The sequence below is a fragment of the Pinus tabuliformis genome, chromosome 2_2 (genome assembly GCF_031772625.1).
Source record: "Pinus tabuliformis cultivar Carrire ecotype Pingquan chromosome 2_2, CPIR1, whole genome shotgun sequence".
Classification (NCBI taxonomy): Eukaryota; Viridiplantae; Streptophyta; class Pinopsida; order Pinales; family Pinaceae; genus Pinus; species Pinus tabuliformis.
Genome location: NC_142300.1, coordinates 1172589827 through 1172601186, shown reverse-complemented (window position 1 = coordinate 1172601186; position 11360 = coordinate 1172589827). Strand labels below are relative to the sequence as shown.

The window sequence follows — 11360 nt, the reverse complement described above, 5'->3', positions numbered from 1 at the left end:
AGCGCCCTGCAATAACCAGAAAGTGAATAATTGCCGTCAATATTGCGTGTTGTTGTGTGGTTTATTCGATTATTCCATAATAAAATAGCATATTATTCCACTAAATCATATAAAATTAGGTAAAGTGGATGACATAAAGGTTATGAAGTGTCAGGATAAATTATGTTCTGCTTTGCTCTCTTAACTTCCCCCTCCTCCCTCAATGGAGAAACGCAGTCAAGCAATGCCAGGCGGACTGCAACTCTTTCTATTACTTCTTAGCATGTCACTAAATTCATCATGCCGAGCCCAAAATGCAGATTGTGCTGAAGAAGACCGGGCTGCCTTATTAGATTTCAAAGCGGGCATCGTTCAGGATCCCACTGGAGCTCTTCAAACATGGACGGGCAACGATTGTTGTCGATGGAACGGTCTTCTGTGTGACACCCACAACGGTCGAGTGGTAAATCTTATTCTCAACGCAGATCAAGGCAACAGCAGTGAATACATGAGTGGAACTCTATCAGACTCCATCGGTAATCTCTCTTATCTCAACAAGTTTATTGTTTTCAGCTGGAAAAATATGGGTGGAACAATCCCATCTTCCATTTCTCGCCTCTCCTCCTTAACCCATCTTTCTCTGGATAATAACAATCTTATCGGTTTCATACCTTCTGCCATTGCCTATCTCACCCAGTTGCAGTCTCTGTCTCTCTCGGGAAACCGGCTGAGCGGTCCTATACCACAATCCATTGGAAATCTACAGAGTTTAACTGCTTTATACTTGGATTCAAATCGACTCTACGCCTCAATTCCTTCCAGCATCGGAAATCTGAGTCGGTTATCTGTCTTGAAGCTGAATAATAACCTGTTCTCTGGTCCTATTCCGGAATCCATGGGAGCTCTGGCAAGCTTAAGCAGTCTTGATATATCAAACAATTTTCTTGCAAGTAACATCCCTTCTTCGTTTGGAAATCTATCTAACCTTGCTGAGTTGTTGGCGAGCAATAATCGTTTGAGAGGAAGCATTCCTGAATCGCTCGGCTTGCTGGGGAAAAATTTGGATCAACTTTGTTTGGACAGGAATTTACTGACAGGCCCTATCCCAGAATCCTTCTTCAATTTAACATCCCTTTACTACCTTGATCTATCCCAAAACATACTCACAGGCAACGTCCCCCTTTTCCCAAATTCCTCAAATCTTCACACCCTCGTTCTATCCAAAAACAATCTAAGTGGTACCATTCCCGCCTGGTTAGGTACTCTGCCAGTCCTCTGATCGCTTCATTTATCGTTCAACAATTTCACATGCCAAATACCCAATTCCTTCGGAGGGACTTCACTTCTTGACTATGTTTTCATTTCAAACAATAAGCTTACTGGTACCGTCCCAGAGTCTTTTGTTGATATGGAATATCTGGAATACTTGGATCTCTCAAACAACGATCTTACGGGCACCCTTCCTCAATCCCCGGCTATATATAACCTGCTCTTCCTTAATCTCTCCCACAATAGCTTATCAGCCCCATTGCCAGATCTGGATAAAATGTGAACAGAATTGAAAAGAAGGAGATGTAGCTCTCAGGTGTGGCCTGCACCTGGAGACTACACTCACAAAACAGAGAGATCACTCTCGTACACTCTATTATCATCAATGAAAAGATTACATCATTAAATACAACTCTGGAAATCAGGGAGTTGCAACCACACTCCTAAACTCTAGGAACAAATCCTAAACTAAGGAGATATGTTACAACTATGTAACCATTTCTCCATTAATACAAAATAATATTAGTTATTTTCAACTCCCCCCCTTAATGGAGAAAGGGTTCTCCTGAACTCCTAACATCCCTCTAAACAATTCAAATTTCACTCATGCAAGAGGCTTTGTAAAGATATCAGCCACATTGTCACAAGTTTTACAATATTCAACAACAATTTCTTTTGACTGTATTTTCTCTCTAACAAAATGGAACTGAGTGTCTATATGTTTGGTGTTTTTGTGAAACACTGGATTGTATGCCAATTTAATGGAGCTCTGGTTGTCTCTTTTGATGGAAGTAGGATTTTTCTATTCTTTTCCTGCATCTTTGAGAAGCCTTCTCAACTAGATCACTTCACACGTCGTTGCACACAATGCTTGATACTCAGCTTCACACAAAGACAAAGCTACAATACTCTGCTTCTTGCTGCTCCATGATATGACCCCAGATCCTATGTTGAATGCGTAACCTGTGATGGACCTCTGATCATCCAAGTTACTTGTCCAGTCTGAGTCTGAAAAACCTGCTAGAGTAACGTCAGATGTGTCAGTGTATAAAATACCATAATTAACAGTACCACAAAGATACCTCAACACGCTTTTTCTGCTATCTAGTGACTTTCAAGCGGTTTCGACATGAATTGACTCAACACACTAACAGAGTATGCCAAGTCAGGTCTGGTTGTTGTAAGATATATCAAGCTGCCAACCAGCTGTTTGTACATTGTAGCATCAACCTCTTTAGTGTCATCGTCACTGCTCAACTTTAGATTCTGTTGCAAAGGTGTTGCTACTGATCTACACTGATCCATACCAAATTTTTCCAACAGATTTCTAGCATAATTCCCTTGGGTAAGAAAAGTTTGCCCAGTATCTCTGCATACCTCTAATCCCAGACAGTAATGAAGACTTCCGAGATCTTTCATCTCAAAAACGTGTGCCATAAGCATTTTGATTCCTCTGATTAAATCATCTGCATCTCCTGTTATAATCATGTTATCCACATACAAAGAAATCAAAATAATCTGCCCCTGATTATTGTACTTGGTATACAAATTTGGGTCATTTAAACTTCTATGAAAGCCATGCTCTACAAAGAAAGAATCAACCTTTTCGTACCAAGACCTGGGTGCTTTCTTTAAACCATATAAAGCCTTTTTCAATCTGCAAACAAGATGTTCCGGCCCCTGCTTTACAAATCCTTCTGGCTGTACTAAGTAAATTTCCTCTTTTAAATCACCATTTAAAAATGCAGATTTAACATCAAGCTGGTGTAATTCCCAATTACATTTAGTAGCTAAAGCAATAAGCATTCTGATTGTATTTAACTTTGCTACATGTGCAAAAGTATCATCAAAATATATACCTTCCTGTTGTGAATATCCTTTTGCAACCAGCCTAGCTTTTAATTTTTCTATACTTCCATCTGCATTCATTTTTGGTTTAAACAGCCATTTACATCCTATGGGTGTTTTATTCTTAGGCAACTCAACTAAATCCAAAGTATCATTTCTAAGAATTGATTCCATCTCTTCATTCATTGCAGCTCTCCATTCCTTAAATTGACTAGCTTCTTTGTAATTAGAGGGCTCTACAATGTTCAGAACCTTTGACATCAAAGCATAGTTTCTCAATTTTAATGGTAATTGAGTCTTCCTACCTGATCTCCTTGGTAGGGGACTTACCTCAAATTTGTTTTCTTTTGCTATAACTGGGCTTGCATTATCACCTTCTTGTTGTTCTTCTTTTTGCTCTTCTTTCTGCTCCTGCTCTCTTTCATCCTCGCTGCTTTCTTCCAACAACAATGGAATGTGCCAATCATCTCCAACGTCATCTTTCCCTTCCTGTACCTGTTCATGAAAGACTACATCCTTGCTTGCAAATGTCTTACGAGACTCAGGATTGAATAATTTATATGCTTTGAATTTTGTGCCATAACCAACAAGATGCATCTAACTGCTTTAGGGTCTAATTTCTTCCTATAAGCTTTGGGTATATGGGCAAATGCTTTTGACCCAAATACTCTTAGATGGTTTACTGCTGGTTTAAATCCATATAGAGCTTCAAAAGGGGTTTTGAAGCCAAGATACCTGGTAGGACTTCTGTTCTTCAAATATACAGCAGTGTTAATAGCCTCTGCACAAAAACTATTAGACAGACCCTTACCTTGTAACATGCTCCTTGCGCACTCCACCAAGGTTCTATTTTTGCACTTTGCAACTCCATTCTGCTGCGGTGTGTGTGGCACTGTATACTGCTGAACAATCCCATGAGATTTGTAGAATTTCATGAATTCCCTTAGCTTGTATTCTCCCCCTTGATCAGATCGGAGAATTTTTATACTCTTACCAAACTGTTTTTCCACCAAGGTTTTAAATTCTACAAAGCACTGGAAAGTCTAACTTTTCTTATTCAAAAAATAAACCCATGAATATCTAGTGCAGTCATCAGTAAATAACAGAAAATAATATGCTCCTCCTAGCAACCTTGTCTGCATAGGTCCGCATACATCAGTGTGCACCAGTTCTAGAATATCTGTTTCCTTCCTCTTATCATGCACAAGAAACTGTTCTCTATGCATTTTTCCTAAGGCACAACCATCACAATTTAACTAAATATTACGAAAGATAGGGAGTCCCTCAACTGTACCTTTCTACTGCAATAACATGAGGTCCTGCAAATTCAAGTGACCGGACCTCTGATGTCAGAGTTGTTCGGTTGTCGATCCTCCTGCAACCATGGCTTGCTTTGGTATTCTTTTTGCATCCAGTCTATATAGGCTTCCAACTCGCATGCATGTTGCAACTATTTGATTCCTGCAATCCTTTATCACACAATGAGTCTTAAAGAACTCGACTTGCATATCTTGATCAGCCATCATGGATACAGATATTAGATTTTTCTTAATTCCAGGTACATATAAAAATTTGTAAGGTGACTAATTTTTCCATTTTGTAACTTAACTGAAATCACCCCATGACCTTTAATCTCGTATCCACTATCATCTCCTAGGTAGATTTTTTATCCATTTATACTTTCTTCAAGACTATCAAAAAATTCCTTTTTACCTGTCATGTGAGAGGATGCTCCGGAATCGACATACCAAATATCGTCCTCATTAGATGCTGAAAGAGCAGAGTCGACTGTGAACAGTCGAAATTCATGATTGAAGTCTTTATCTTCTTCTTCAACAAAGTATCCTCTGTGCTTTGCATTTGCATGCTTCCTCTTTGCATCATCAGCCTGCTTCTTATAACATTCACTCTGTATATGACCCTTCTTTCCACAATAATAACATTTCTTTTCAGAATGATTTGCAAGCATACCTTTATGAGAATGTGAATTCTTATGTGATGTTCCTCCTTTCTGCTTTGATTGCTGTTGTGACTGCTTTCCTCTGAATGATTGTCGTTTTGCCATCAGCGCAAGATCATCATTCTGGGGGTTCAGGTTCTGCCTCCGCTCCTCCTCTTGCAGTAAGATCCCTGTCAGATCTTCAAATGTGGGCGCTTTCTCCCTTTGCGCCAATCCAATAACAAACATTTGAAAATCATCGCGCATCCCGCTCAGTGTGATTGAGACGAGATCAGGGTCAGACACTGTCTCTCCGATGGCCCCCAATCCGTCTTTCACATCTTTAATTCGCGCAACAAATGCAGTAGCAGTCTCCCTTTCGTCCATCCTCATTGAAAATAGCTTGCTTTTAAGCGCCATAATTCGACTGGTGTTCTGGGTCTGATACAGGGTTTTGATGGTCGTCCAGATCTCCGCGGACGTTTTACAGTCTCTGATGTGGGGGATAACACTGTCCTTCACGGACATCTTCAACAAGACTTTGGCCTTGTTCTCTCGTTTTTCCCAGTCTTGCTCCTGCGTCCCGCATTCGGCTTCTACTCATCACCTGTAACTATGGACCAAGCATTCGCACCCTCAAGCAAGGTCTGGATCTTAAACTTCTGATTCACAAAGTTAGATCCATCAAGTTTACCAGACTCGTGAAGGTAAGATTCCATCGTATTACTCATTCTGATCAGATCTACAAAATGAATCTACCCAACAACAAAAAACGATACCTGTCAGATCGATCTATCACCTCTGCCATCGATCTACAGTGTCTGGCAATCCCGCTCCGATGAGCAAATTCAGCATTTTCAATACAGCTGAAGAATTGATCTGATCAAAATTGATCCGATCTGCCTCTCCCGGATAGATCTGCAACTTTGCCGATCTGCACCCCTCGCAAATTTCCAAACGAAGATGAGGCTTCCCGCAGATCCCCTTGAAGGTTAGTTAGCGCTCTCCCGAGCGAAAATCCCGCGCCAAGAAAAAATCAGCGCTTTCCCAAGAGAAAATCCTGCGCCAAGATAAAATCGGTGCGAGGCAAAATGTCTGGCGCGATTTTCCCCTTAAATTTCGCCCCAATCCAGTATTCTGGCGAGATGGCGCACTTAATAACCAAATAGACACGCCAATATAGAATTCTGGTGCATTCCCGAGCCAGAAACCAGTGCCAACTCCCTTCTACTTAGGAAAAAAAAATTTCCGAGTCCGAGCCAGGTGTTCTGCAGTCCACCTGCTCAATTGAGCACAAAGCTCTTGTGTACACGCGGCCACAAAGGCACTTCAAGCCACACAGGAAATTCTACCACACAGGCAAGCTAGCTACAAAGGCACTTCAGCCACAAAGGTGATACAAGATCAGGCTCACCCAATCTGAGCTTTGATACCAAGATAAAATGTGAACAGAATTGAAAAGAAAAAGATGTAGCTCTCAGGTGTGGCCTGCACCTGGAGACTACACTCACAAAACAGAGAGATCACTCTCGTACACTCTATTATCATCAATGAAAATATTACATCATTAAATACAACTCTGGAAATCAGGGAGTTGCAACCACACTCCTAAACTCTAGGAACAAATCCTAAACTAAGGAGATACGTTACAACTATGTAACCATTTCTCCATTAATACAAAATAATATTAATTATTTTCAACTAATTCCTCAAATCTTCACACCCTCGTTCTATCCAAAAACAATCTAAGCGGTACCATTCCTGCTTGGTTAGGTACTTTTCCAGTCCTCCGATCACTTCATTTATCGTTCAACAATTTTACAGGCCAAATACCCAATTCCTTCGGAGGGACTTCACTTCTTGACTTTGTCTTCATTTCAAACAATAAGCTTACTGGTACCGTCCCAGAGTCTTTTGCTGATATGGAATATCTGGAATACTTGGATCTCTCAAACAACAATCTTACGGGCACCCTTCCTCAATCCTCGACTATATATAACCTGCTCTTCCTTAATCTCTCCCACAATAGCTTATCAGCTCGATTGCCAGATATGGATAAAATTGGGCTGGAAACCCTTGACTTGTCTTACAATAATGTGAGCCTTGAGGTCATCCCCGCCTGGATTACAAGCTCTAGTTTTGTAGTGGATCTGCGGTTGGCTGGTTGTGGTATTTCAATGAGATTGAATGTCTGGGAGCCTGTTGTTCCTTCTCTTTATACATCTCTGAATCTCTCCAACAACAACATCACAGGGGACATAGACAATCTGTTCCAGAGCATGGTGGCATTAAAATATGTGAATCTGGCAAGCAATCAATTGGGTGGGAGTATTCCATCGTCCATTGGAAGTTTAAATAGCTTGGAAGCTTTGGACCTATCTCATAATGAACTGAATGGAACGATCCCAGAGGAGATGACCCAACTGACGAATCTGAGGGAGTTGAATGTGAGCTACAACCATCTGTGTGGAATGATTCCAAAGGGAAAACCGTTCAACTCATTCCCAGCTTCTGCATTCGATCACAATGACTGCCTCTGCGGGTGGCCCCTTCCTCCTTGCCATTCAAATTCGGTTTGAAGTGACATTGCTATTGTAAAATTCAAATTCTTATAATAGTTGTTGCTAATACATGGCAATTTCGAGGGGCCTACTATGCAATTTTGGCTGGTTGATAGGGTTCAAAGATGGATGTTTTTGCAAGTTTTCTGTAAAGCAGATGTGACATGTTTTTCCCTCTAACATGAGTCAGACTCAAGAGAAGCAATTCCTTCGGATGAAAAATTCAAGATAAATTAAAAATTGTAAGGTTGATGAAACTGAACAAGTAAGGTCTGGTGTACTAATTTATTCCGATCATTTTCTTAAATAAAAATAAGAATTTTACAAAAATAAAAAAGTGTTTCAAATCAGCTATCCCACTCCAAAAAATATAATGAAATGCATGAGGGTACAAGTCTACAGTAATTGATTTTAAGGCAATGGGATGCAAATGAGATGGCAGGGGATGGCCTTTTTGAATATAGATTACACAAGTAACGTATATGTCGTTGATTTCTTTTATATATAGTCACTTAAAACTAAAGAACAATTTGACAATGTATGGCGTTATTATAGTGTGATATACAACCATCAGTAATAGTTTGAAGATGGAAGTCAATAGTTTAAGAGTTTGAAGAGGGAAGTCATTTTTGTGTAAATTAAATTAATAGTTTGAAGATGGAAGTCAATAGTTTAATAGTTTGAAGATAGAAGTCATTTTTGTGTAAATTAAATTATTTTCAAAAATATTTACTGTGCATATTTTTGACAATAACATTTCATTAGTAAACAAATAATTTTTCCATTTAAACACTAAAACTTAACCCAAACTGACCTTGGAAAAACACAATCCACGAAAAGAAACCAAATTCAAATTTGAATAAAAGTAACCTGCATTCCCAAAGTAACCTCTGCATTTTCAAAGAGATGAGTAGTTGGAATGTACAACAAATGAGATAAGGCGACCCACAATGATTTTGATGAAGTTCATTGTGTTCATAAAAGAGAGGAATGAGGGACGGTCCCTCAACGGATAAACTTCAAAATATTTTTCAAATTTTATAAATAAACTTCAAAAGATGCCCCTTATACAATCATGGCCACATTCTTGGGACTTGGGCCTTCCGGCCGAATTAGAACTGGAATGGGAAATTTATAGACATATTAATTTCCGCAGGGATTTCTATCAGTAACGCGAAATTGTTCTGTTTTTTTTAAGAAACCGGAAAGTGAATAATTGTCGTCAATATTGCGTGCAGTTGTGTAGTTTATTCGATCAGCAGAAAATACTTAATTTTCAAACTAAATTTTATAAAATAGCATATTATTCCACTAAATCATATAAAATTCTGTAAAGTGGATCACATAAAGGGTATGAAGTGTGATGAATTCTCTTAGTACCCAGATTAATCTTGTTGTTGCTGATGGAAGATGCAAACCAGTCAAGATCTGCAGGAATATCTCTCTTTCCCACAACCTTTTCGTGGCCGATATTTTAATCTTTGCTATGCTCTGCAAATCCTCTTGGGTTTGTCTTTATGTGCTCTTTCAGAAGTTCCAATCCGCCACGGGCCTCAAGATCAATAATGGGAAATCAGTGCTATATCACAATGACACAAATCCTGTAACAGCTCAATGGATTGTAGAACGTTTTGGTATTAATCTCGCTCTAATTAAGGAAGGTTTCACTTATTTGGGGTTCCACCTTAAAGCAAAGGGATATCGCTCTCTCGACTGGTCTTGGCTGATAGACCGCTTCTACAACAAAATCTCAAGATGGGAAATGCGTCTTCTGTCCCTCGCCGGTAGATTCATTTTGGTACAGGCGGTGCTCTCCCAACTTGCGGTGTATTGGGGCCACCTTTTCCTTCTCCCGGCATCCATCATGAAGAAGATGAAATCCATTGCAGCTAACTTCATGTGGGGTGGTCGATCGTATCAGACTAAATATCACTTGGTGAAGATGGATTCAATCTCAAGACCGAAAAAGACAGGTGGATGGGGCCTTCTCAATATGAAATATTTTGGGAAAGCGCTTATCTGTAAATCTCTTCACAGGGGCATATATGGGAATAGTCCGTGGAGCACTCTCATCAACCAAAAGTATCTAAAAAGCAGGAGCATGGCATACTGGTACAGAAGGTCTTCTCTCGGCATCACAAATGGTTCCCCTATTTGGCTTAGTTTCAGAAAGATCCAATCCTTTTTTTTGAAGAATTTAAAATGGTCAATCTTTTCTGGCTCGAGTATTCTCATTGGCATCGACCCCACCCTATACAACTTAGAATCCATGGTCCCTCCAGCTTTACTCTCTTTTTTCCACTCTAGGGGCCTTTTTACCTGGAATAAACTCATAGACTCATGGTCCTCCCAGGAACCTATCTGGAAAACCGACCTTCAATTAGCCATCCCCCCCCCTCTCCGCCCTCTATGGCTTTCTTTCACCAACAGATTCACTCACCGTGGGATCCTTCAACTGGGAACAAAAGATGAGCTGATCTGGTCCCTTCATAATTCAATCCATCCCATCTCTGTCCGCAATCTCTACTCAGTCCTATCTTCTGAATTACCGCCTTCCCCCCCTATCTTTCCCGTCAAATTCTGGAAAGCCCCCTGCCCTCTCAAATCAATCCTCTTCTCATGGCTTCTTTTCTCCAATAAGAACCTAACCTGGGATGTTCTACAAAAGAAAGGCTGGCATGGTCCCGACAGATGTCAACTTTGCTTAACAGAGGCTGAATCGAACAACCATATGTTCTTTCAATGTGTCGTTTCCTCCGCAATCTGGTACGAGCTCTCTCAGATTTATAGTTTTCCTCACCGGTTTTTTCCTTCTGTACAGGAAGCTTTTTTTTGGTGGAGCTCTCAATGTCCCAACAGGCATGCACTTTTCATTCTCACTTGCTGGCATATCTGGAAGTGGAGGAACGGGCGCATTTTTCAGGGCTGCTGTCTGCCTCTTGACTCCATTTTGACTTCTATCTCGGGGTCCATGCCTCCCATGGTCTAAGCTGGCCCCGCATGCATTTTCAAATTTGTCTTATATGTCCTATATGTCTATATGTCTTTCTCACTTTCTGATCCATTTTCCCGTTTATGAACCAGCTATTTTGAACATGTGTACTATATGCTCCACTCTTAGCTGCTTTTGCTACAATCTGAACAATATCTACAGGAATTGTTGGGGAATCTAGTCTCTTCTCCCCACTCGCATTCGATTTGCTCTCTCTGGCAGAGACCTTTTCTCTCCATGTATTTTTGATCATTATATGCTCTTAATATAATCTATTTTGCTTTTTTGCTCTGAAAAAAATTCTCAGCTCCTCCCTCAATGGAGAAACGCAGTCCAGCAATGCCAGGCCGACTGCAACTCTCTCTATTACTGCTTAGCATGTCACTAAATTCATCATGCTGAGCCCAAAATGCATATTGTGCTCACGAAGACCGCGCTGCCTTATTAGATTTCAAAGCGGGCATTGTTCTGGCGTTCTTAAAACGGGCAACGATTGCTGTCGATGGAACGGTCTGCTGTGTTATGCAATTTTGGGGGCTGGTTAATATATAGGGTTCTACCTACTTCATCATCTTGTGAGGATTCAGAAGTGGATGTTTTTTCAAGTTCTCTTCAAAGGAGATGTCACATGTTTTTCCCTCTAACATGAGTCCCACTTGAGGAATTTAGGAGAAATAAAAAATCGCCTAGTCTAACTAGGTGGAGGAGTTGCTAGGAGAGTTATGGAAATTCTGGTCATATTTAGAGAAAATCCCGCAACAATTTTTGTAAA

General features: G+C 40.3%; 2 protein-coding genes across 2 annotated transcripts; both read left to right on the top strand.

The window, feature by feature from the left end:
* The first annotated feature begins 202 nt into the window (after positions 1 to 202).
* On the top strand, positions 203 to 7614 carry LOC149197634 (uncharacterized). The gene is made up of 2 exons (XM_089408753.1): positions 203 to 1052; positions 6860 to 7614. Exons 1-2 carry the CDS (start codon positions 203 to 205, stop codon positions 7612 to 7614), a joined length of 1605 nt encoding a protein of 534 aa, XP_089264879.1.
* Positions 7615 to 8959: 1345 nt separating this feature from the next.
* Positions 8960 to 10550, top strand: LOC149197633 (uncharacterized). The gene is made up of 2 exons (XM_089408752.1): positions 8960 to 9708; positions 10418 to 10550. The coding sequence occupies exons 1-2, from the start codon at positions 8960 to 8962 to the stop codon at positions 10548 to 10550; spliced, it is 882 nt and encodes a 293-aa protein (XP_089264878.1).
* The last annotated feature ends 810 nt before the right edge of the window (positions 10551 to 11360 follow it).

Coding starts and splice junctions, on each gene's coding strand:
- LOC149197634 (XM_089408753.1), top strand. CDS start 203: ATGGAGAAACGCAGTCAAGCAATGCCAGGCGGACTGCAACTCTTTCTA. Junction 1,053..6,859: donor GAAAAATTTGGATCAACTTT/GTTTGGACAGGA, acceptor ACAATTTTACAG/GCCAAATACCCAATTCCTTC.
- LOC149197633 (XM_089408752.1), top strand. CDS start 8,960: ATGAATTCTCTTAGTACCCAGATTAATCTTGTTGTTGCTGATGGAAGA. Junction 9,709..10,417: donor AGCAGGAGCATGGCATACTG/GTACAGAAGGTC, acceptor CCTTCTGTACAG/GAAGCTTTTTTTTGGTGGAG.